Here is a 26,405-nt window from a genome sequence, read left to right on the forward strand (position 1 = left end):
GGTCACCAGTGTCATCTGAATAATAGTAACAATAGTAATAATTTATCAACTTGTACATTGGTAACAATAATTTATCCATTAACAAAAGTTGGAGCACACCACTTTCTGATTTCTCCATCCCTCCTGCTGTTCTTGATCCTTCTCATTATATTTTCCATATCCAAGAGGGAAATCAGCCTGTTCACCCCAAATCCATACCTTAAACCCTTGAAATCCCCATTTCATACAGAGGCAGACGGTCCCAGTCTCCTGCCAGCATCATTTCATTCGGGAGCAGGCATTTGGGTGACAACTGGTCCGGGGAAAAGCTGGTCCAGCCTTCTCCTGCATGCTCCCATCACCCCGGAGTCCCCCAAATCCACGTGGCACTCAGGGTGTCCTGCACCCTAGTGACACAACAGAGATGCCAACACCAGTCCAGGATCTCCAATTAAACCACATGGAGTTCATCCATACTTTAAAATAAGCTTTATTTAGATCTTTTATAATTTTATATTTGCATCCATGCCTTCAAGGATTCTCCCCGGCTCACGGGGGGAAAAGTTAAATCTAATGTTACCCATAATTCATACGCTATTTAGCGAAGTTCTCTTTTAAATAAATCATCCTCTTAGTAATTTTTAGAATTATTCCCTAATTTACAAAAAAGCTGAAATGCAAAGGAAACTACTTGATAACCAGGAGATCGCTCATCTGTTCTGGTGGTTTAGAGTTTAAATTATAAAAATGCAAGAACAAAAAAAAACCAAAACAAAACCCAAAAAACAACAAAATGTATAAAAATGCTTCTCTGCAGAGAAAAGATGCCACAGGGCAAAGCCTGCCCTGCCACCCCAGGAGAGCCTGGGGGGGCTGGTCCCTCTGTCACCCCTCCACGGCCTCTCTGCATCATCCCTTGGAATGGAATACACAGCGCGAGGGCATCGGTTTAGTTCGGTGATTTAAGACAAAATACCCTTTTTTTTCTCAACCAGGGCGCGCGTATAGGAATTAAGAAAAATAATACACTATTATAGTTCATTAAATAAATCTTAATACATTTTTTTTAAGAGCTTAAAATTATATTGTAAGCATTAAAGCATAAGGTACTTATCTTGGCATAAGCAGAGCGCGGCACATGTTAGTGGAGAGGGGAAGCGGCCGCTGCGCCGGGGGGTGGTTTGGGGGCATTTCCAAGGGATTTGGAAGAACAAGCTCCACGTGTGCTTCCAAATCACCCCAGAGCCAGAAAAACCTCCCCAGTGGGGGACTCGTACCGATTTCCCCAGCCCCCCTGAGGGCAGTAACACTCCAAACTGGAGCAGGGTGGCCGGCCCTATCTGGGCAATGTCTTGGGATACGGGATATCTTGGGATATCACCTTTCCCCTGCTCCCAGCTTGTGCCAGATCCCCCTAAATTTTACTTGAAGCAAAGGGTGAGCCCCCCAAAAGCAGGGAAAAACAGCGGGCAAAGCTCCCACCAGCTTCCCCCCGTCTGATTTCCCGGCACGTGTTTAGGTTTGCGTTTTCCAAGGCGTTAAGTGCTCCTGGGGCAGCCGAGGGAGCCCGGGGTGGGGGGTCCACGGCTCCGACACCCCCAATTCCCCCCAACAGCAGCTTCCCAGGACAGTACAGTACAAACACCCCCTTCCTCCTCCCCGCCCCATCCCAACCGACGTGGAAAAATATAAAAATCCCAAAACTTCTGCAATAATTTAGTTAGAATAGCTCCTCTGGGTTTGTGCAAATAAATTAAAACAACTAAAAAGGAACGTTAAAACACTTATTTCCAGACCGGCAGGCGTAACAACCAGCCCGGGTTGCCTCCGCGGGGCTCGGCCAGGAAGACATCACAGCAAAGGAGACTTTCTTTTGTTGTTTTTGTGTGTTTTCTCTCTAAGATCCCTCAGCTGGGCAGGTCCTTTGTCCCCAAGCAAGGACATCCCGCGGGCTGGGCTCCGGAAAACAGCGGGTTTCGGACAAGAGACGTCACAAGCACAAAGTGCACAATATTTCTGGTATTTACAGAGACACAGCAGTCCTTCAAGTTTCAAGTTTTGTCAAAAGAACAAGAAAAAGAACAGAAACCTCCCCCCGAAAACAGGAACAAAACCCCAACCCAAACTGACGAACTGAAGTGACAACAAAGGAGTTACCAGGATGGAGAAAAAACAAAAAAAAAATGGAAAAAAGGGAAAAAACTGTAGTTACGACACAGCTGCATCGCTCCCAAGACAACAGGTAACACGTCCACAGGCGGGACGGGGGATGTGGGATGTGGGATATGTACATGTGCGGTGCCAGGAGAGGCTCCGGCGCCGTCACCAGTCCGCATCCTCCTCGATGTAGTAGTCGGGGGCCGTCCCGTCGAAGAGACCGGGATCGAGGGACTTGCGCTGCTTGCCCCGGGCAAACACCCTGGAGATGGAGCCAAAGCCCATCTTCTCTTTCTTCTTTTTCCGTTTTTGGTCTTCCAGGTCTTCTAGAGACTGTGGGAGGAGAAGACATGAGTTTGGGCAACCAGCTTTTCCTTCACTATTTTCCCCTTCCCCCACACCAAGGATAATGGACCATGTGGTCCCAGTGCCAAAAAACATTCGGTTCAGGTCCCAAAAAATATTTGCATCCAGATGCCACAAAATCTTTTCATCCATGTCCAAAGTAATGTTAAGATCCTGGACAAAAATACAATAATATTCCTGAAACCTGTGTGGTGGAATTTGCAGTGTAATTGGGCCCCCTCTTCACATTCTGGGATTTTGGCCTCTTAATTCAACTGGATCGGGATTCCAGCTCTGAGAATAAATGGTCAGAGCATCTGTCTGGATTGCAAAAACATCCCAGTTTTAGGGACAAATACAGAAGAATAACCTGCTTTAGCTGGGCCTTATAAAAACCAACACTGCAACAGGCCTGAGCTCAGTGAATGCCTACGGCATTACCCAGGTTTCGGGGCAAATTATGGGAATATGCGACATCCCAGATTTACAATCCAGGATGACTTCCATTCATCCTGAATCAGTGCCTCTGACTCCCCCCCCCCACCTTCGAGTACTTTCTAGCACAGGAAGGGGTCTCACAAGCAGGATTTGAGAGGATTTGTGCCCTACCTGTACGATTGGATTGTGCAAGTTCTTCTGTACCGGTCCAGGACTGTCCCCCTATGACACAAGGAGATGGATCCATTGAATCAACCCCAACACAGCCTGAGACCATCCACCCCCCATAGCAAAAGGCAGCATTTGTGCAGCTGAACTGCAGTGGGGCTGGGACAAACCCCAGGGCAGCAGCTTTCCAGGTCAGCCAAGCCCCAATGTGCTCCCCACTCCAAACCCAACGCTGTTTTGGGAAGCAGAGGCCCCGCAGAATCCCCAGAGCCAATCTCCCCAAATCAGGGCACCACAGCCCCCACCAGGCAGGGCCTTACGTTGCAGAGCGAGTGCGTTCGATGCCGGGGCGAGTTGATGTCACTCGGCGTGGACGACCGGTCGCCCTCGGCCGCGGAGGCGTCGGAGATGATGGACGGCTGCCGGGAATGACAGGGGCTCACTCTGACCGCTGGAAGGCAGGGGGAAAACAGGGAGTCAGCACCAGCAAAGCCTCTGATGCACTTCCATAAACATATTTGGGGGGAGTGGTTTTAACCAACTTCTTTCCTCCCCGGAAGGGGTTTGTCCCTGAGACTTGCCCATGTCCTGATCCATGGGGTGCCCACCTTGCCGGTCCGCCGAGTGCTGGGGGTGTGAGTGGTAGAGGGTCTGCTGGCTCTGCCGGATGGCGGCGGTCAGCGGGAGGTCAGCCTGCATCACCCACTCCTGGTTGCCGTTCAGCACCGTCTCGCCCGGCATGGCCAAGGAATGGCGCTTGGGCACGTCCTTGGTCAGCGTAGCCAGGGACTGCTTGGCCTGGGAAGGACAGCGAGGTGGTGGTGATGGAACGGGAAAACCATATGAACATCTCCTGGAGCAGCAGAACAAGCAGCAACACACTGCACACCAAACCCACCCTCCCCTGGGCAAGCAAAGATCCAAACTGTGCCGCTCCCCGTGCCAGGGATATCAAGTTATTTCTGAGTGATGTTCCCTGTGCCAAAGATATCAAGCTCCTTCTGAGAGATGGAGTTTTTTCCTCTAAGTATTGCAGTAGTGCAACCACTGCAGCACTCAGATCTATATTAATTATCCAGCTCACCATGGCCAACTCGGCCTCCAGCTCCTTCATGCGGTTGTCCTTCAGGTCGAGCTGGGAGCGGAGGGCGCTGGCGTGGTCCGTGGCCTCCTTGGCCTGCCGCCGCAGCTCCCACTTCTCCCGCTCCAGGAGGTCCTTCTCCTTCGCCAGGGCTTTCACTGCGTCCTCGCTCTCCTGCTGGGACAGGGGGTGGCCATCAGGAAGGGAAAATCCACATGCTACTAAAAATGCCTCTGTCACAACCCCCTTGGGGACCACCCAACCACAAGCAGTATCTTCAGGTGTCACAAGAGCCCTGTGCTGGCAGGAATGTCAACCCTTTTTGGGGAGATCCGGAATGCAGCCGGTCCAAAAAGCAGTGCTCACTGTGCACCTGGTTAAAATTACATCAAATTCCCCAGGTCTGGCTCTATTTCCTCCAGCATTTATTTAACTTTAACCTGCTGTGGTCCATCCCAACTCCACCGGAGTCCAGCTGGAGCTTTCGTGGGATTTTCCCTGATTACAAACCAGGTTTCACACTCAACCTGCTGCCAGCCCTCTGTGCCACGAGACCATGGTGCTGGGCTCTGCACTCACTTTCCTGTGCTGTTCGTAGTTCCGGATGAAGTCCCGGAGCTGCTCCTCTCGGCTCTCCAGCGTGGCGTACAGCTGCTGCATCTGGCTCACCAGGTCTGTCTTCTCCCCCTTCAAGCGCTTGCGGTCGGCTTTCATGGCTGTGGGAGAGAGGATGACTCCAGCATGGGGGGCATGGCAGCCCCTTGACTCCATCTCTTTTATTCTCCAAGGAAAAAGCACCAAAATTACAATCCCGGGGCCTGGACTGGGAGAAGACGCCCAATTCATCCCCGTCGCTGCACCCCTCAAAATGCCCATCACGTCACCTCTGTGGCTCCTCACCACTGCCCATCCCCCAAGGCACAGCTCAGACCCTGGAAAACAAGGTTTGGGAGCAAAACTGCTGCCTCAGCCTCGGGGCCTGGCGCAGGAAAACCTGCTGCTCCCTCTCCAGGATAAATAAACCACAACCGGTTTATTTTCAGCAGCGAGGCGGATGCTGGCAGCGCTCCCACGAGCCCAGGCACGGCTCCCCGAGTGTCCCCTTCCAGCTCCATGGTGCTGTGTCGGGATGAGGGGATGGAGCAGAGGCACCGTGCGATGTGATGGGTGTTTCAACAGCCCTGAGAGGAACCCAAAACCTTCATGTTTTCCCTCCTCATTCACCAGTGAGGGATGCTCGCTGACCATGGAGCCCAGGACAGCTGTGGAAGGCTGGCAATGCAGGGAGAAATCTCACAGAAACCTCACATAGGACAAGGAATTTCAGTCATTTCTGTACATTAATGCTTTACCCAATACTGAACCTGATCCTTGGCAGTGCTGCAGAAGTGCCCTGTGGCTCCCTGCTCCACATACGTCCCATTCCACCAAAATAATGCCCAGTTTAATAATCAGATCCCAAATATTTCATTATACATTCCTGCTTTTCCACCCTGGGCAAGTGCTGCTCCTGAGGGAGCGGGATGCTATGAAACACCCTGTGCCCCTCCAACTCTCCCTGCACTCATCATATTGAATCACTGAGTCTTGCAAGTTGTTGTTTGTATTATAAAAAAATTCTAAATACCCCCAATGTCTCCAGAAGAAAACAACCCCAAAGCCACCAGGGGCTGTGTCTACTACAAAAGCTGCCAGAAGATGATGCAGCACCATGAGTGGGACCTGTCTCCATGCACACATCCAACCTTTTTCCATGAGATTACAGAAATCCTGGCAGGTGTTTCAGCCCATGCTCTGTTTTCTACCCCCTGTAATGAGACACTTCATCTGGGGGTTTAACCTGCACCATAAGGTGGTGCCTTTGGGCTCCTCTCAGCACATGGGGGATAAAGACAATGTAAGAAATATAAGGAAACCATGACTGTGGCACTCTGAAAAGGGGAATTAATTTCCTTCACGCACCTTTGGCACCCTTGGCTTTGAGCCTTTGCCTTCACCCAGCACAGGGAGCTCTGCTCCCAGCCTCCTCTGGCTGGGAACCCTCAAAAGGCATTCCCACCTGCGTGTAAGCAGGGAGAGCGTCATTATTTGATGTGCAGTGAAGCCCCCAGGCACCCTGAGGCAGAATAACCTGGTAACAGGGATCACCCAGCCCCGCAGACGTGCTGGAATAGACCCCAAAATCAGAGCAGCCTCCCCTCATCCAGCTCTCTGCAGCTCCCACATCCCACCCCAGCTTGTCACAACCACAGTCTCGAGAATTGGTTTACTCAGGTGTGCACAGGTTTTACTCTACTTTTTTTACTATTTCTTACTCTAAGTGTGTGCTGGAAAGATGAACAACAAAGCAAGTGCTTGGAGTGGAGCTGTAAGGAAAGGAGGGGGTTTGCAGTGAGAGGAGAAGAAGATGGGGAAAAAAATCAGACTAAATAGTAGAAGAAGAGGGAGATGTTTGGGACTATAGAGATTTTTATCTGTTATCTGTTTTTATGCAAGAGATTTGGACCAACTATTCTGCCATTAAGCACTGGAAATAAATCAGAACACAGAAAATCAGAAAATGAGGTAGGAAATGCTGCAAAAGTTCACATTGTCCTGTGACAAGGCGCTCTTGGGAATCTTCCTCGCCCACTTCAATGAACACGACTCCTCCTGGGACAACTCAGCCCCTTCCGACACCGGGACTTCCCTTACTTTTTTCCCATCTTAGGAAATTACCACAGAAACCCTCTAAAAACAATCACAACCATGTCCATGTCTTTGAAAAAGCCCTTTCCCACTGCCTGTGTGTACTTAACCACCACCTTCCCCTGCCCAGTTCCTTCACAGGAACTAAAAACTTGCTAAAAAAGAAAAATTAATGATAAGTTGACTGAGCCATACAGGGGTGAGATCCAGACCCCACAGACACATATATATCTGTATATGTAAAATTTAATTTCCTCAAGGATACTGTGAGGCTCTTATAAAAGTTTAAGTCACATTTGCCAATCTCTCATGCTGGAGGCGACAAAAGACTCCTAATGAATTTAATTAAATAATGAGTCCCCTATAGCATACAAACTCCTTTAATTAGTGGCAGCGTTCATGGCCCTTAAAGATTTATAGAAAACTCTTAATCGGTTGCCAACAACAAAAAAATAAAATGCTCTGAAGTACTGTTCGAAGAAGGATAACTATCTCCCAAGACTGAGTATATATTGATATACTAATATTTACCAATATTTATGCCAGTGTATCAGTATGACAAGAAGATGATGAGGTTTGGGTATTGAAAGAGCAGATTTTTTCCTATTAACCCAACAGGACAATTTACCATTTGTTTCATTTCATATTTGAAAGATTTGCTGAAACTGACACACTTTTTTTCCTCCCCTCTATTACTCTCCTTCCTCCAAGACCGATTAGCTCCTAAGCTTAAAGAAGATTTATCAGTCATTTGAGAACTTCATTCCAAACCAAATTAATAGGAAATTAATTGAAAAAGGCAGGAGAAAAATAAAAAGTGAGGCAGAAGTGAGCTGTGAGGGCTGCCAGCAGCTCCTGGACCGAGCCCTGCTTACTGCAGCAGCTTAATTCGTCCTTAGCAAACAAGCCCAGCTAATTACTTGGTCGGGGAAAATGAGCCTTTGCAATCCATGGCCAGCCAAGGAGGAATAAAACAGATTTTCCCTGTCTATCAGGGCCATCTGAGGAGGTGAAATGCCTTTTTCCTTTAATCTGATGATCCAGGGCCAGGTTTCTGTATCCCAAACCCCCACAAGTATCCAAATAAACTCCCCCAGCCCATTGGCACGGTGGGCTCTGGCCAAACCTTTGACCTCTTCATAAACCCAAGAAAAGAAGAAAGAAATCCTAAACCCAGACCATGAGTGGAAAGTACTTCTCCTACTTGCATTATTAATTTTCTCCTCATCCCCAAAGCACATGGCAGAAGGAGGGGGGGGGACCCAGCAGCTGCCCTTGGACTCGGCAGCTCGGCACCGGCCTCGGCAGCAAGGGATGGGGCAGACGGGTTGGGATGAGCTGGGTGAACCCCCCAGCTCTCACCACCACCCCCACCTGCACCAGGTCACCCTATGCTCCTGTTATTTGAGCTTCCACCTCCTGCCACTTGATCCGTCCCTCGGTCCTTGGGGAGAAGAATGATGGACACAGAGACGTAATGGGACCAGCTCCGCGCTGGGCTCCTCCTGCAGCCAAAACAATTAAAAATCCACCCCCTCAGCGCCTTTTATTCCCAGCTCCATGTGAGGAGCCAAAATCCAGTCGCTCCACCAGAGAGGCACAGCCTTGTCTGGGACAGCAGCAGGGCTGGAACCATGCAGTGATGCCACCACTGAAGTGTCACCACCCCATGGGCCCCAGTCTGATCTCACCATCCAACAGCTTCCAGCTAGAAATTAGCTCCTGTATCCTAAACCCAGGCATCTCCCTGGGAGATAAATACTGCCTTCCCCCTTTGAAAATAATAATATCAAATTAAGGGGATATCAATTATAGAACATCCTGACGTGGAAGGGACCCAAAAGGATCATTGATGTCCAACCCCTGGCCCTGTGAGGTAGAGGCCACATCATTCAGCTGAGGTTCCCTTAGAGGATGTATGAGTAATAATTAGACTACTTGATAATATGATATGAGATGAAAATCCACTGTTTGAACCATAGAAGCAGCATCTCTGCCCAGTTTCACATTCCTGGGATGAGGCAGCAGAGCCCAGACACACACCAGGGCACTGGCAGAAGATGCAGCACACCCCTGAACTCCAAAGAGCAGCTTCCTGTGACTCTCATTCACTTCCAAGTCATTCTCTCACCCCACACAAGGTGAATTTTCATGCCAGGAACAGAATCAGAGCTGACTTTATCACTTACTGAATCACACACATATTTTCTAATGCAGGGAAGAGCATCCTCGGGGAGCACCGCTGGAACCCCAGCGATGCCCCGCACAACAGGAATGTGCAAACCCGTCCTGTCCCATTAACATTTACTTAATTTCTCCTGTTTCTTCCTCCCAACCATGAAATTCAATATTGTCACCATGACTAACCCACAAAATCGGGATCACAGTGCTGCTCCTTGCTTTGCAATTAAAGAGGCATGTGCGGTCCTTGGGTGCAGCTGTCACCATCAGGAAGATCTTAATGTTGAAAACATCAGTGTTCTGTGGTGCCAGGCAGAGCCAGCACTCGCTCCTGGGTGTGTGGAGGTACAGAGCAGGCAGGAAATTAGAGCCCAGTGTCAAATTTCAGGAAAAAGGTGAGGCAATTCTCGTTGGGGGAATTTACCTGGTGACAGCCAAGGGCTTTCCAAACCTGACCCAGCAGTCAACAAGGTGGTCAATGACTTCTGAAAATTTAACATGGGTCTTCAAAGGAGAACAACAGGTTGTCTGTAGAGGTCCATGTCCTTATGGTGGAGACAGCTTCCTTGGCTGGGTCCATGGCTGGGACATCCATCAGTCAGGACATACATCCAGTGGGACATTTGTCTCCTGGGACACACATCTGCCAGATCACACATTCTTCTGGGACATCCATCTGATGCAACCCCCATCTTCTGGGACATCCATCTGATGCAACCCCCATCTTCTGGGACGTCCATCCACCGGGACACCCGTCCATCCATTTCTTTGCTACCCACCCCCTCCTTGCAGCAAGTTGAGGGTGCTGTGGATCTCTGTAGGAGGCTTTCCCCAGTCTTAATACTATTCCCGGGGAGTCACAGCTTTGAGCTGAAGGTGAGGGAGGGAGAAAACCATGCTACAACCCATTTGTGCAGCAGACATGAAGTCGGTTCATGCCTTTCCAAGCAGCAGTGAAAGCCAGCCTGAGGTTTCCACCCTGGCACTCAAAAAGGAAGCAGAAACCAGGTTTGCTCTCTGCGTGATAATCCCGCAGGCGAGCTCCAGCAGATTGGATAAACCTTCCCAGAAACGGGGTTTCTGCCATTAGCCCACACGCTCATGGATGTCACCCAGCCAAGAGGCTTCTCGAGTTCCCCAGGCACTTGGGCACGGTCCCTGCCCACAGCAGGACCAGCAGTAATAAAGCTGTCTGCAACTTCTCCCACCAGGGATTTCCACCCCAGAAATCCAGACCACATCCATACCTTTCCAGCCAGGACAGGAGAAATAATAACTGCACTGATGCTGGAAGCATAATTCAGAGTCCCAGCTGTGGCAGAAGTGGAGAGGGTGATAGGGTGTAGCACTATGGGATTTTAATTGGATATTAATGGATTAAAAAAGGGCAAGAGATGGAATTAGCCCAGGAAAAAGTGGAATAAAGATGAACAAAGCACATGCTGACAGAAATGAAGAAACTGGTTGAGTTGCTCTTGTAGAGAATCCTGTGCTGGGCCAGACCCCTGCTCCTTCCCTCCACAGCAAGGACTTGTTAGTGCAGCACAGGGAAGATGCAGCACAGGCTTATCAGCTTTATCCCTGTGCCAAATGCTGTTGGGAAGGGCTGGAAATGCACCTCCAAAGGGGGACAATGAACCCACCCTCCACCCAGACCATCACAAACCAAACCCTGTGTGGATGTGCACAATAAAGACTCTTAAAAACTGTTGGAGCCCCAAAAGCAAACCTGACCTGCAAACCCTCTCTGCTTCCCTCTGCAGCATGGCCCAGTGAGCCAAGATCCATCTGAACCAGCTGCGCTGCACTTCCAGGCTCAGAGCCAGCAACGATGACAGATTTCCATATAATTTATCTGCTAATGACATTCCACAGGACCCACCATGGATCTTGGGCTGCTGCAGGAGCAGGGCTGCTACAGGCACGGGGATGCTGCAGGAGCAGGGATGCTGCAGGAGCAGGGATGCTGCAGGCGCAGGGTTGCTGCAGGCACGGGGCTGCTTCAGGTGCAGGGATGCTGCAGGCATGGGGATGCTGCAGGCATGGGGCTGCTGCAGGAGCAGGGTTGCTGCAGGAGCAGGGATGCTGCAGGCGCAGGGATGCTGCAGGCACGGGGCTGCTTCAGGTGCAGGGATGCTGCAGGCGCAGGGATGCTGCAGGAGCAGGGATGCTGCAGGAGCAGGGATGCTGCAGGCGCAGGGATACTGCAGGCATGGGGCTGCTGCAGGAGCAGGGTTGCTGCAGGAGCAGGGATGCTGCAGGCGCAGGGTTGCTGCAGGCACGGGGCTGCTTCAGGCGCAGGGATGCTGCAGGTGCGGGGATGCTGCAGGAGCAGGGATGCTGCAGGCATGGGGATGCTGCAGGCGCAGGGATACTGCAGGCACGGGGATGCTGCAGGAGCAGGGATGCTGCAGGAGCAGGGTTGCTGCAGGAGCAGGGATGCTGCAGGCGCAGGGATGCTGCAGGCACGGGGCTGCTTCAGGCGCAGGGATGCTGCAGGTGCGGGGATGCTGCAGGCGCAGGGATGCTGCAGGCATGGGGATGCTGCAGGCGCAGGGATACTGCAGGCACGGGGATGCTGCAGGAGCAGGGATGCTGCAGGAGCAGGGATGCTGCAGGTGCAGGGATGCTGCAGGCGCAGGGATGCTGCAGGAGCAGGGATGCTGCAGGAGCAGGGTTGCTGCAGGAGCAGGGATGCTGCAGGAGCAGGGATGCTGCAGGCGCAGGGATGCTGCAGGCGCAGGGATGCTGCAGGAGCAGGGATGCTGCAGGAGCAGGGTTGCTGCAGGAGCAGGGATGCTGCAGGCGCAGGGATGCTGCAGGCGCAGGGATGCTGCAGGCGCAGGGATACTGCAGGCACGGGGATGCTGCAGGAGCAGGGATACTGCAGGCACGGGGATGCTGCAGGCGCAGGGATACTGCAGGCACGGGGATGCTGCAGGAGCAGGGATGCTGCAGGCGCAGGGATGCTGCAGGCGCAGGGATGCTGCAGGCATGGGGATGCTGCAGGAGCAGGGATGCTGCAGGCGCAGGGATGCTGCAGGCATGGGGCTGCTGCAGGAGCAGGGATGCTGCAGGCGCAGGGATGCTGAGGCCAATGCTGCTGGATGTGGGGCATCCTTTGGTGAGGACGTGGGGCTGGGGATGCAGGGATGCAGGCTGTGAGGAGGGAGCTGCTCTTGGGAGATGCTCTCTGGCTGCAGGACACAACTGACACAGATCCCTAAACTCCACGCCACCGTGGCCAAGTTTCCCTGTGCTCCTGGCACGGCCTTCTCCTGCAGTTCCTTACCACAGAGCCATGATTTCCCCAGTGTGTCTGTCAGCAGATCTGTCTCCCCTGGCAGAACCAGGCACCAGGCGCCGTTTTTCCTCCATTTTTGGCTACATTTCTCTATGGACAATTTTTCATGGAAAGGAGAAAGGATTTTTTTCCCCTCCAGCTGCTGATCCTGTTTTCAAGTTATCCATCTCAGTCACTGTTGCCAAGCCTGCTCTGCTGCCCAGAGCCTCCAGCCCAGATCCAGCCCGGACAACTTTCCCAAAAACCACAAAAGCTTCTCAATATTGCAGGATGGGGAAGGAGCATCAATTGAAAAAAGCTTCTTGCTATGTGCCCATCCAAATGCCAACTGAGATTCTCTCTTCCTAGCCACCACACCTGCAGAGAAGTCCTGGAAAACCAAGCTCAGAGGCTTGAATAGTGGCAAATAAAAGCCCAAGAAAACCCCAACATTATATTCCTTAAATACTCACAATTTTCAAGCCAAACTCACTTTTTCTCTGGACTATCCCCCACAGAAGCACTTAGATGCAGCTTCTTAGATGACTTCTTACTCTTTCTTTTTTTTTTTTGTAACTAGTATTACAATAGTTCTGCTTTTCTGCATTTTGCATTTATCAGCACTTCTCCCCCCGCCCCATCCACACAGAGCAAATATTCTCTAATTAAGATTTTTCTCCTCCAATTACAGTTCTATAAACCCAGAGCATTTCCTGCTGCCGGAGGCTGCACCGGTGGCTTGGGGGGAGGCAGGATTTTGGAGGTATTTTGGCTGTTGCTGATATATAGGGATGTTTTTGTACATCAGAGAGTGCTAACATAAAATTTTCTGAAATCCCTTCCTCAAATACTGACTCAGTCCAACTCCCTGCTCCTCCGAGCATCTCGGCATCCCAGGCAGGGGGAGATGCAGAGGCCCCACAGCTCCCCACGTGCCGCTCAGCCTCTGAGCCTGAAAACTTTTGACAGCTTCTCCTCATAATCCGCAAACACGAGCTGACAAGTGCAAGTTATACTCGGTATGTTGGGGATTTGAGATGATATTTAGAGCCACGGCACTGCCAGGGTTTGACACGTGAGAGCCTTCCCTGCTCAGGATCATCCCCTGGCTCCAGCTAACAAACCATCCTGCCTGGATTTATTGTCAGCTTGGTTCTAGAGTGGAAAAGCTGCAATGTTGTATTTTGCCCTACACACCCTAGTCTTGGGGCTTACTGGGCTGGTGAGGGAGGGAGAGCACGGCCCCGACTGCCACAAAAACCCCCAAATGCAGGCATGAAGGAAGGAGGAGACCCTGAACGTCACCTGAAGGTAACTCCACGTGGGATACAGAAAGTTGAAGTCACCAGGAAACTCACTGCTTCCCTCCTACAAGTCCGAGGGGCTCTAATCCAACCCACCCCCACCTCCAGCTGCATTTCAGCTGCTGCCTTGGCTCTACTCTACAGCTGTGGAGGAATTCTTTTGCAGTGCTGCAATCAGCCCTCACATCTCATTTCCCAGCCTATTGCTGCACCCCAGTCCTTCCCAGCTCCACACCACCCCTTGCTGGGGCAGGAGAGCAGGGGGGTCCCAGGAACACCAAACCCCCGTTATGAGGGCCTGGTGAATGCACTCTGCAGAGTCCAAGTGAAAAGGATGGCTTTTCCTTTCCTCATTAATCAACTTTTTGAAAGTTTAGGGTGCTGGGGAGAGGTGCAGCAGAAGGAGGTGCAGCCCTTACCCTGCAGAGCCTCCTTGGCACGAGCCAGCTCCTGCTCCTTCTGTGCCAGCTGCACCTTCAGCTCGGTGGCCGAGAGCACCTCCGGGGACTTGCTGCCATGCGTCTCCTCCAGGTCCTTCGTCAGCATTTCCTTCATTTGCCGGAGCAGGTGGACCTCCTCCTGCAGCTGGGCCACCTCCTCCCGCAGCAGCGCTGGAGGAAGAGGAGACACAATGCGAGGAAGTGAGTGACGGCTCCTGGCACAGCCCCGCGCCCCCGCTGGAAACTCAAACCCCGGGGAAATGCTGCTGGGGTGGCCCCTCCCTGCTGGCAAAACTGCTCTGCACAGCCCAGAACCTGCACCACTCTGGGACCAGAGAAAGAGGAGGAGGGATGTGATGGGAAGGCACTAGGACAGAGAGAGGGAGCCGCCACTGGGTGATGGCATTTGAATTTAAAAAATAAAAATCAATGTTAATATGTAATAATAATAATAGTAAGAAGAAACCAAGAAGGATTTTCCTATCCAAACCACTCACTGACAGGGCTGGAGTCCAACAGAGTCTCCTGAGCTCCCACACATCTCAGCTCTGTTTCCAGCCACCCACGTGCTTAGGGCATACTCAACAAAACCACTGTGAGACTGGAAAAGGGAAGATGATGCTTCCATCTGCAGCCACAAATGCTGAATTTTGCAGATTTACACCCAGTGATTGCTCATTTCTCCAAGCAGCTGCACTGCAGGAGCATCCTGGCAGAACCCAGCCGGGATCCCCTGCACAGCAGGCACTGGAGAAAAGCTCCAGCACCTCATTTCCTACAGCTGCACCCACTGTTTAGTGTAATAAAGTGCTTTTCTGCTATTTCCACATTGCACCCATCATCCTTATCCTGCAAAACACTTTGGGGCTGTGCATGCACCTCCGTAATCCTCCATCCGAGTCTGGGTTTGCTTTCCCTCCCCTTTAAAAACAGGTGGAGAAAAGCCCTTTCTCATGCCATACTGGTTTATTGATTTCAGAGAATCATGGAATGATTTGGATTGGAAGGGACCTTAAAGACCATCCAGTCCTACCTCCTGCAAATGGGCAGGGACACCTTCCACTAGCCCAGGCTGCTCTAAGTTCAAGCCGGACTTGAACACTTCCAGGGATGTGACATCCACATCCTCTTGGGTTGGCATCATGGACATGGGGAGAAAAAATGACCCCCTCAGCACACACGTCACAGTTACCAGAAAAATGAAACAGAAATGAAACCCAAACACCTCCTCTCCAAACCACCACGGTCGTGTCCTTTCCCTGGTGCCCCCATGTAGCAGCCAGCCTGGGGGACACCCGCTGGACATGGAACATAGGGATTTTCCCCCTTATTCTTCCTCGGGTCGCTCTGCACGTGCATGGGCCGTTTCCTTTCCGGCACCGCTCGCGGAGCGAGGCCGGGAGGTGACGCCGGCGGCAGGACAGGGAGAGGCGGCTCCCCCCGGCAGCTGCGCCAGGAAGGCATAAAATCTGCTTCACATACTTGAAATGCTTCCCGAATGAAAACTGGCAAGGCCCCATTCTGTAAATTATTTAGCAATAAAGTCACTAATGAGGAACAGTTGAGCTCTGGGCTGGGGGGTTTGGTGCAGCCTAAAGTGCTTTCTTGAAATCTGTGCAAAAAGCAAGAACTGGAGGTGGGCAAGGCCAACAAGATCTTCCCCAGAGACGGGAGAAATGTAGCATGTCCCCTCCAGCCTCTGGGGACTCAGAGAGGATGTGAGGGACTCACACATGGTGGAATATTTAGTGTGCAAAACCCACCCAGTGCCTTCCCCAGCCACAGAAAGCCCCCTGCAGCCCCACAAAATACCCCCAGCTGCAACAAATTGCTCATTTTTTTCCCCACTGATAACTCGTTTTCACCTTTCCTTACATGCCACTTCGCCAAGAGCTATTCCTGGGAAAAAAATGAACCAGCAGATGAGGCTGGAGGCAGGGCAGCTTGCACAGGGGTGACTGATCCTGATGGATTCCCACAAATTGCAGCATTTTGGTGGGAACCAAGAAAATCCCCATGCAGCAGGAAGTGATCTGGGAAAGGGAGAGGGCAAACAAGATCAAGGACAGGCAGCCGGGGGGATTTCTGCAGCAAGGAATTCCAGAGGGATCCTTGGGCTTGGCCTAAGGTGCTGTAATGCACTGTCCAGTGCAGCTCTCCAAAAATGCACCCATCCCCTCTGGTCACGGTTAGAAACACTTAAAAAAACTCAAAAGCATCTCTCCTCCAAAATAGGCAACAAGGGAATTTCATCCCCACTTAGTACTCGGCTCCTGATCCAGGCAGAAACTGCTGAAGGATTAAAATTCAAAATCTATGAGAAGCTACAGATGTAATCTGAAGAGAAGCATTCAGCACCATGCTCCCCACGCTGCTGGCTGCAAGCCAAAGCCTATGGAAAACCTCAATTATTGATCAGCCATATATCCAAAATGCTTGCTTCTTTAGACATATAATTAGAGATAGACACATATATATATATATGTGTGTGTAGAAAAAAGGATTATGCTTTGCAATATATAGTTATATTTGCTACATATATATTATTATATATATGGCAAAGCCAAATCCGGTTTGAATATATAGCTATATAAAATTGGAAAGCACAATCCATGCAGCCAGGGTTTGATAGGAAAATCCCTCTTTCCGACTCCCTCTCAGGGCTCCTGCCAATGTCATGGAATCACAAACTGGTTTGTGTTGCAAGGGAGCTTAAAGCTCATCTTGTTCCACCCCCTGCCACAACCAAGGACACCTCCCACTATCCCGGGTTGCTCCAAGCCCCGTCCAACCTGGCCTTGGGCACTTCCAGGGATGGGGCAGCCACAAATTCTCTGGGCACACACCTATAATGACACTCACTTGTGTACAGGACTTCCATCACTCCAATGCTTTCTGATATTGTGCACACCAAAATCACACCAATTTTCCCCCCCAAAGCACTTGTCCCCAAGCAAAGAGTATCTGTTCTCCATCACTCTCCTCCAAGCTTCCATCCCACCTTTCCAGCACCTCCTGCTCATGAGGGTCCTATGGAGAAATCCCATGTTATTTGCATAATTTGCATTAAGAGACTCAGCTTGAGAGGGATATTTAAGCTTCATTTTAAAACAGGGGGGAGAAAACCCCCCGTTGCTCTGCCAAGTTTAAGTACCTAAATAAACGACCCGAAACGAGCCGTTTGCAGGCAGCTCTTAGTGATCGATACAGAAAAGTTCCAATAGCTGAGAAAATGGGGTCAATTATTCAGGAACCTCATTTCAGCCTCTATTTCTTCCATGTACAGATGGCTGAGGGAGGGTTTCCATGTGATTGCTATGAGCTGGGTGGAGCTGTGCCTCTATTTGAAGCTGCAAAGGAGTTTGAAGTGAGCATCAGCCCTCTCGAGCAGGGACCAGGGCTCAGTGCCCCTCACAAGGGACCCCACACGCCCCTAAACATGATGCAAAACCAATCGGGAGAATAGAATATTTTTAAAGGCCTTTTTTTTTTGCAGTTCACCCTTGCAAATGTCACTATGTCAAGGTGTGAAGTTAAATATGCCATTAGGAACTGCCTCCTAAATGCAACAACCTCAATGCAAAAAGCTTCCACAGCACTTTTCCCCCACTATTTTTGTCCCTTTTAAATTTTCCCTCTTCTTTTTAACCTTTTTTGGAGGGGGGATTGGGTGCCTTCTGTAATTCCTGACTACCCAGAGGAGAAGGAGGTACTGCATTGCATGGACAAGCCCCATCACTCATTCCAACCCCTTCCAAATCTGCTGCAAGTGGGCAGCAATGAAATTAATGCAATTTAAACACTCCCCAGATTAATTGATGAAAACTACCGTTCCCACTGAAATAACTGGCTGTTAGTTATATTTTAGCTGATCACGTTAAACTTCCACGACACTGCTGAATTCTGCATCCTTTATGCTTCAACCACTGATTGGTGTTAACAGACAACACAAATGAGATTTTTCTGGGTTTCTTTTTAATTGTGGTGAACATCTCCAGACAGCATTTGGGGATGAAGTTTCCACTCCTGCTCCTGCAAATCCCATCTTGGACTCCTCTGGGCAGCAGACCAACCCTCCATGCAGCAGCAAAGCCTTTTACTGGCCTTGGAACACGCATCACTTTAAAGACATCCATTTAAAAGCCTTTTTTTTCCATGTAACTCAGCTGACACGATTGCTGCACACACGTTTCTGCCTTTGGAGGGGACATATTAAAAATGGATGCAGAATAAACGACGAGGCTCGTGTGGGTGAATCAGTATCTCAGGTGAAAGCTGCACTTTGTGCCGCATTCATGAGTTTGGTAGTGAGATGGCTTTTGCTTTGCTGGGCACAAGTCAAGGGTTTGTTTTTATGCAGAACATCAGCAGGATAAATATACATGTACACACACCTCTGTCCTAGGATGGGAAATGCAAGGGTCATAAAGAACATTATAAGAAAAAAATAAGGATTCAAGACCTAGGGATGAGCTGAGTCTATATTTTAAAGAGCATCTCATCACCTCTGGTTTTTAAGTAGCTTCCCAGCTTGGGACCTCCCCCTTGCAAATGTGCAGCAAGCTGGAGAGGGACTTCTGACAAGGGTCTTGAAGTGACAGGACAAGGGGGAATGGCTTCCCACTGACAGAGGGCAGGGTAGATGAGATATTAGGAAGAAATTCTTCCCTGTGGGTGTGATGAGGCCTTGGCAGAGGTTGCCAAACGTAGCTGTGGCTGCCCCATCCCTGGAAGTGTTTGATGCCAGGCTGGACAGCACTTGGAGCAACCTGGGACAGTGGAAGGTGTCCCTGCCCGTGGCAGGGGGTGGAAGGAGATGGGCTTTAATGTCCCTCCAACTCAAACCATTTGTAAAAAGACCCAGCCACTGCCACTGCCCAGGACTTGCTGGGGCAAAGCTGACACATCCAACCTCTCCCTTCGACATCTGGACAGCACAATGGACTCACAGTGGCTCAAAATGAGCCCCCTCTCCACCCCACAGCATCACCTCCTCAAGGGGATAAGCACAGGGGCCTGACATTTGTAAACCACCACTTCAGCCCAGTCCTGCTGCGCATCCCAGGCACATCCCTCAGTACGGAGTCTCCTGCAGCACTATGGCACTCCATGACCTCAGAGGAGCTGCTGGCCACCAGTGCTCCCTCCTGGGTGGGCAGCGGGGCACTCAGCAGAGCCTCTTGGATTAATAAAATGAATTTTGGCTTTGCACATCCATCTTTTACTTTAAAATAAGCTTTTATTTCCACCCTGTCCTGCTGCCACAATACTGCAAGCGAGCTGTCACACCTGGACATAGGTACAGACAATCTGTAAGAATTTCAGGGTAAAGCTTTCACCCAGCGGCAGCAAATCCTTGCAAACACCACTTCTGAGCATTTCCTGAGTTAGACACCAGCTTGGCCTCAGTGTGCCCACATGGTCACAGCTCTGGGACAGGACCCCCAGACACACGCGCCGACCGTGCCTCATCACCCAGCTGGGGCAGGATGTGCAGAGACCACCTGCTTGCCAAGTTATCTCCATGTCCTGGCATTCCCCACCCCAAAAAATAAGGATTATTTCCACCATGCAGTTGCTCACTCTCTGGTCTGCCCTGGCCACACGCTGGCGGGTGTCTCACATGGGATATAAGTAAATAAAACCTGATCTAAACCCCTGTGCACGCTGGCGGGAGGGTGGGCAGAGAGGCTTGGGGGGCACAGGGCTTCGGGGCCAGGCTGGCGGTTGTGGAGGCTGCCAGAAGCACCCACGGCTTAAGAGCCACTGGCTAGTGAGCTGCGACCCCCGCGGCAGCCCCCGGAGCCGGCTCCGAGCCCTCCCCAGCTCCCGGCTTGCTCCAACTTCTCCAGGAGACAAGATGGACTACGGGGCACCGGGAGCCGCCCGCCCCGGCCCCCCCCAGCGCCGCGGGGGCACGAAGCCCCTAGCCCCTGCCCCTCGCTGGCCCTGGGCGTGGGGACAGCACGACCACCACCGCCACCCTCCCCGCGGCCCCGGCGCGCTCCGGCGTTGTTTTGTTTCTCCCAGGAGGAAGCGAGCTCCAAGCACAAAGCGAGCGAGGGGAAGCCGTGCACGCCGGGCTGCGACCCCTCCCGGGGACCCTGCGGAGACCCCCTTACCTGCGTGGGCTAAGCGGGGGCACTGCGCCCTGCCCGGAGCATCGTCCGAGGCCGCCCCCCGCCGTGCCCGGGCAGCCGGACAATGGGCCGGGCGCGGAGCGGAGCCCTGCTGGCAGCGGCGCGTCCCCGCCGTGCTCTCCTCCTGCTCCGACTTCATGGCGGGGCACGGCGGGCCCGGGGTGGCCGGGGGCGCGGGGTGTCCCCGGGCGGGCGGCTCCTCCCCGGTACCGCCCGGCACTGCGCGGAAGTGCGGCCAGCGCTACCTGCGCCGGGAATTTGACCTCTTGCCGGTCGCTTGATGTCACGGCTCGGAGGAGTGGCTCTGCCCCGCACAGCCCGAGGTGCGCGGGACGGGGGCCCCACAACTCTCCCGGAGCCCCGGGGCCGCGCAGGAACCCGCGGCCGGCCGGCGGCGGAAATGATTCCCGGCTGGAATCATCCATCGCTCCCGCCGCTGCCACCCACCGAGCGCGCGGCGGCCAGAGCCACGTCCCGGCGGCTCCATCGCGACCGCTGTTCGCGATCCTCGGCCAGCGCCGGCAGTACGGGGGGGAAACTGAGGCAGGAGGATGGCGAGGCAGCCCCGGTGCCACGCACGGTTCGGGCCAGCTCGTCCTCGCAAGGCAAACACCTGCACTATTTTTTCTCGCAATGCAGTTGTTACTTATTTTACATGGGGTGCGGTGGGTAGGAACACAGCAAAACACGCAGAGACCACCTGCCTTTCTATGATAAAAGCCACATAAAAATACACCAGAACAACCAGACTCTCTGAAACCCAGCACACTCGTGTAGCTTTTCCATAGAATCATTAAAGTTGGAAAAGACTTCCAAGATCAAGGCCAACCTTTAACCAAATAGCACCATGTCCACTAAACCACATGGCAAAGTGTCACATCTGCTTGTTTTTTGAACACTTCCAGAGATGGCGACTCCACCACTTCCCCTGTGGAGCCTGTTCCAATGCTTAACCACTCTTTCAGCGAAGAAATTTTTCCTAATATGAATATTTTTGTTCCATACGGTCCAAGCGCACTGTTATGTGCCTAAACTCTGCTGCCTAGGCTGCCTGTTTCCAAGGCCCTCACAGCAGACCTGCTTTATAAATTGTTTCACCCCACCAAAGCGATGAAGAACTGGGCAGAAGCCCTTTGGGTTTATTAATTTTTGCCTGTCTCTTCACTGTTAGCCTCACTAGATGAGCACTGCCAGCTGCTGGCCAGCTGCTGGCTTGGGGATGCTCTGGAGGCAGCCCCAGCCTGCTGCCACCACACACCTCTTGCTCTGCCCAGGAAGGCAGCGCTTGCACAAAGCTCATAAAACATAGTTAAAGACAAAAAAAATCACCATATTCCACTTTTCCAACAGCACCAAGCCTCCACCAGCCACTGTGAACCCAGCTCCCCCGCCCTACAGCAGCAGTATCTCAGGCATGGGGAAACTGAGGCACACCCCGCGTCCATGGGCTTTGATGTTTTGGGGAAGTGGGTGACAATAGGTTAAAAAGGTGGGAGGAGCGAGCTGTCCTGGCTAGGAGGGGATGCAGCCATGGCCACCTTGTACACCCGGGTCAATAAACCAGGTTGTCACCCACCCCGTGACCCTCCAGGCCTCACAGTGCCCTGGCGGGCATTGCCCCTTCCTTATCCTGCTGCTTCCTCGCCAGCGGCTTGGGAAGGGGAAGGGAGTTGATTTTGTTGCGGAACAAGCCCTGGTTCTCATTGCAACAAACTCAGTGCATGCAACAGGCTGGCACTGCTACACAGCCGGGCACGGCTCTGCTGCCAGGTGTGCGGTGCCCCATCGCCCCGGCCATCACCGACCGCAGCTCCGGGAAGCCCAGGAAAACTCTGCGTCACCTCCCATCGCTCCCTGTTTGCACAACTCCCCTCCCCGGGGATCAAGTCGGAGCGCGCCCGTGCCGACTCAGCTCCCGATGCAGCGGGAACGCTGCCACGGCCGGAGCCTCCCCACGCGAGCCGGGAATCACCGCCGGCTTCGGGGCACCTGCGGGTTTAATCCTGCTCTGTACGTAATCCCAGAGCAAAGGTAGCCGTGTGCCTTGGTGTGTGACCTGCCACGGCACGGGAAGGTGCTGAGCTGCAGTGCCCCGAACCAAGGCAGAGGGAGGAGGTTCTCCACGTCACAGGCATTGCACAAGCCCAAAGCTCCCCAAGAGCTCCCCTTGGAGCCTCCTCCCTGGCAGAGGAGCCCGGTGAGCGAGCGGGAATGCTGGGCTGGGCTGAGTCCTGACTTCTGCTGACTAATGGTGGCCCGGCAGCGTTACTCACACCCGCAGCACCCGTCCGAGCCGAGACAGCCGTGCGGGCTGCTCTTTGACCCAGCGATGGACCCGCAAGGATTCCCCTGCTCTTTCCTTTGTGATTAACAATCCCTTTGGAAGGCACGCAGAAAAATGGTGCTGCTCAAGATGGCTCATGCCTCGGCCGGGTTTCAGGCACCGAGCGTGTCCCTGTGTCAGGCAGCAGTCACCCTTTGGCTGTGGTTAAACTGGGGTTGGGGTCTTGGTCTCCTCTCCTTGCTCTGGATCAAGCCATTGCTGTGTGGCTGGTGGTGGTCCCTGGCCTTAGCCAGGTGGAAGCTGAGGCCAGGGAGGGATTTCTGTCCCTGGAGTCACTCCCCGTGGATTGTGGCTGCTGCTGGTGCTGGGAAAGGGACAAGTGCTGGTGTCAGTGCAGATGGGTCTAGCCCTTCATTCCAAACTGGCTGGCCTCCTTCAGCCCTCCCTAGTCAAGACCCTTCTGCAGGGGCAGGAGAGACCCTTCCCATGCAAGCCTGTCTCAGAAGGTTTCTGCAGGCTGATCCCAACTTGACAACCTCCACCAGAGGACAAATCTGCATTATGTATCCCATCTCCAGCTTCCTGGGCTCGGAGGTCTCACCAGGGTTACGGCTCTGAAGCAAGCAAGCTACAGGTGGTCCCCACCAAAAAATGTCCCAACTCTGCCGAAAATCCCAACCATCACCCTGAAGAGCAGGGCCCACCAGAGACTGGCAAAAGAGAGTCAAGTTGGGGTCAAAAAGTTGTCCAGCCCCAGCACAGCTGCCCAGCTGGGCAGGGGTGCAGTCCCCGTCCCTGGAGTGATTTAACAGACATGTGGATGTGGCACTTGAGGACATGGGCTAGTGGTGGCCTTGGCAGTGCTGGTTGGACTGGATGATCTTAGAGGGCTTTTGCAACCTTGATGATTCTCATGATTCTGTGAAAAAGCAACTCAGCTTCAGCATCGCTGCTCCAAAGGGAACAGTTCTCCCTCCCTCCAACATGGAATAGGAGCTGGTGGCTGATCAAATGCAGCTTGAGCATATGGCTGGTGCTCTGTGTCACTGCCCTGGAGGCACCGGCTCCTGCAGCCACTGCTGAGTAACCTCAGCCCTGCCCGAAGAATCTCTGCAGAAGGCCAGCAATGCATCCATGTACCTTCAGACAGGAGCTGGCCCTCGAGAGCCACATTTGACCTGGAGGACAGAGCTGTCCATGAAAACGACCCAAACAGAAAAATCTGGAGGCCTCATACAAGGTCTCCTGCTTCAAAATGCCACCTTTTCCCAGGAAAACTTACTAAATCTTCTCTGCCATGCCCATGGAAACCCTCTTCTCCATCCCCGTCTCTCGCAAAATAAAGATAACAGAGTGAGGAGATGTTTCAAAACAGAGCTGATTTCTTTTTTCCCCCTGGTTTTTCTCTCAAGGAAAAACTTCTCTCAAAAATGACAGATTTTTGTCAAACATTTCACTCATGACAAATTGGCATTGTCATTGAGGAGAGCACTCGGCTGGGAATTTCGGAGGCGCTTCAGGAACCTCCATCTGCTTTTACTGAGTTAAAATCCGACGGCGGCGAGGCTGGAGAACGTAATGTGTGAGGCAAGGATTAATTAACATCGATCTGGCTCCAAAACCAGAGGCGGTGAGAGTAATTTTCATTGAGGAACTTGGCACTGCTTAGCACCTCCTCCTCCAGTGCTGCCGGAGTATTTTAAGCTCCTGAAAATCACACGTGCATCACTGAGAGTTTTTGCAATTATTAATTAAAGCCTCAATAGAGAGAAAAACCTAATTTTTTTGTTAACTCCCTACCCAGGCCATACACAGCAACTTTCCCCTTCTTTAAAACAGCACTGCAAAAGCTGTTTGCAATGTAAAGAGGCAAAAAAGCAATGGGGAAAGGGCAAACATCATTATGCTGGTTCCAATCTCATTTGGTACAACTTCCTGAGCTCATGACAGTTATTTCTATTGTGTTTTTTAATTTTATCACGAGGATTATAGTTATCATCACAGACATTTTATGCCTAACTTCTGGGCTCTTTACAATATTTTCATTCAAATGCTAAAAGGCTGTAATGAGACTAAGATAATGGCCTGCAAATATAAATGACACAGATCAGAATAGGGGGAAATTGGTTAAAAAGGAAAACAAATAGAAATTATCCATCCTAATTTGCATTCAAAGACAGTAGCTGGGGAAAAAATTAATGTATTACGGAGAAGGAGGTTTCACCTGGTACCTGAACCCAACAGAACCTGCTGCACTTCTGCAACATCTGGATCCAGCTGCAAATGTCACTGACTCCTCCCTGCCCTCCCCAGCTTCGTCAGCACTAATGAGGCGAGGGATGGCACAGACAGCTGCACGTTTGTGGCCATGGAGGGACAGGGTGGGCATCGATCAGCAAAACGTGAGTTCTCCGAGAGCTTTGAACCACTGAACCCCACCAGAATCAATATTTTCCTTTTTAAAACAATGCTGGGGGGAAAAGCACATCTCATATAGATTCAGTGTTATTCTGGGTTTTACATTATTCATTGAACCTCATCCCATGTCATGCTGCAGTGAATATATTACCATATATGATGATACAAAAATTACATGACTCCTGCAAATACCCGATAAAGTGTCAGGCTGGGCTGCTAAAGGAGCTGCAATTGCTCATTAGCACCGTGTAATTACGCTGCCATACGCTGGGGTTGTGCCTGTGCCACCAGACACTTTACGGGGAAGGAGAAGGAAAATAATAATAGTAATAATAATAGTGAAATAATAATAAATCAGGCAACAACAAACCCCAGAGCTGCGTGGTGGGTCTCAAACTTCGGGAAACATTTTCTTGTTGAAGCCTTATCTCCCCTGCAGCACATCCAGGAATGTCACTGCAAGGCCACCAAGGGCCATTGTGTCCCCAGAACCTCCCAGCTCAGCCCACCCGAGCAGGGATCATGGGGGCACCTGGAGGGAACAGGCTGCATGCAGAGGCGTAACAGGGAAAATGGGAAGGCTGTCGGGAAAGGTTAATGATTTATCCCTGTGTATAAATGTGCTGCTATTTCTAAAATAGGCTTTGCAGCCTCAGTGCCACACGTGATTCGAATGGGGCTGAAGGTGGGCAGCTCCACTCTGATATTGGCCACTGTCTCTGTACCCAGGTACTATTGCCTTTTTAAACTATTTTTTTTAAGCTGCCCTGGAGCTTCCACAGAGTTTCAAATCAGCAACTCTAATGCTCCGTCTTCATCAGCCACTCCACTTACATATATATAAAAAAATATATGTATATTGGGAATTCAGTATAGAAAACACAACCTGCCACATTCATCAACACAAAACTTACCCAAACCCCATTTCTTTACACCCAAAACCTGCCACTCACCGGGCACGAGGCTTGTTCACGTGCATGGACTCCAACTGATGCTATAGCACAATTTTTGATTGCTTGCAGGAATTGCAAAGACAAAAAAAAAGTGGGAATGAAGCCTGGCTGGGATGGCTGGAATTTGTGAGGCAGGTTAGGAAAGCCCAAGAGGCTGCATGGATCAATGACCCCGTGAGCCCGGACATATCCCGTTCCCCTCCCGCCACTGTGTGTATCAACAGAATATTTATAAATCAATTGAAAGCAATTAATCAGCTACAGAAAGATAAGGGATAATGAAGAAAAGAGATTAGCTGGCGATGCACAAACAGGGCTCCTCCAGGGAGGAACTGCTGTGGTTGGAAGCCTCCTCTGCAAAGCCTATTAGCTCCACTTAAAAAAGAAATTTAAAAGAGGCAACCTGAATAATTAAAAGGAAGAGTTAATGGTTCATGCTAACAGCTTCTAAAAACCTGCAGCAGCCGTGTTTGTTAACCAAAGGGACCTGCAGATAAACCACTGCTCCACGGCTGCAGCTGGAGCCCCGCATTCCTGCATGGAGCC

The 26,405-nt window shown here is 51.6% G+C and overlaps 1 protein-coding gene across 3 annotated transcripts in view; it reads right to left on the bottom strand.

Moving 5' to 3' along the window:
- Positions 1 to 451: 451 nt before the first annotated feature.
- KAZN (kazrin, periplakin interacting protein) overlaps positions 452 to 26,405 on the bottom strand; it is a 204,418-nt gene continuing 178,464 nt past the window's right edge. For 2 of the 3 annotated variants that reach the window (XM_032131606.1, XM_032131607.1), the window contains 7 exons: positions 14,044 to 14,235; positions 4,748 to 4,884; positions 4,172 to 4,342; positions 3,696 to 3,885; positions 3,408 to 3,538; positions 3,091 to 3,141; positions 452 to 2,469 (listed from right to left, as the gene is read on the bottom strand). In XM_032131606.1, the coding sequence (XP_031987497.1) occupies positions 2,302 to 2,469; positions 3,091 to 3,141; positions 3,408 to 3,538; positions 3,696 to 3,885; positions 4,172 to 4,342; positions 4,748 to 4,884; positions 14,044 to 14,235 (1,040 nt within the window). In that variant the 3' untranslated portion in view covers positions 452 to 2,301. Of the gene's footprint in view, positions 2,470 to 3,090; positions 3,142 to 3,407; positions 3,539 to 3,695; positions 3,886 to 4,171; positions 4,343 to 4,747; positions 4,885 to 14,043; positions 14,236 to 20,186; positions 20,390 to 26,405 lie in introns of those variants that run through there. The other variant, XM_032131608.1, reaches the window with a different exon arrangement.

The sequence above is a fragment of the Corvus moneduloides genome, chromosome 22 (genome assembly GCF_009650955.1).
Source record: "Corvus moneduloides isolate bCorMon1 chromosome 22, bCorMon1.pri, whole genome shotgun sequence".
Taxonomy (NCBI): Eukaryota; Metazoa; Chordata; class Aves; order Passeriformes; family Corvidae; genus Corvus; species Corvus moneduloides.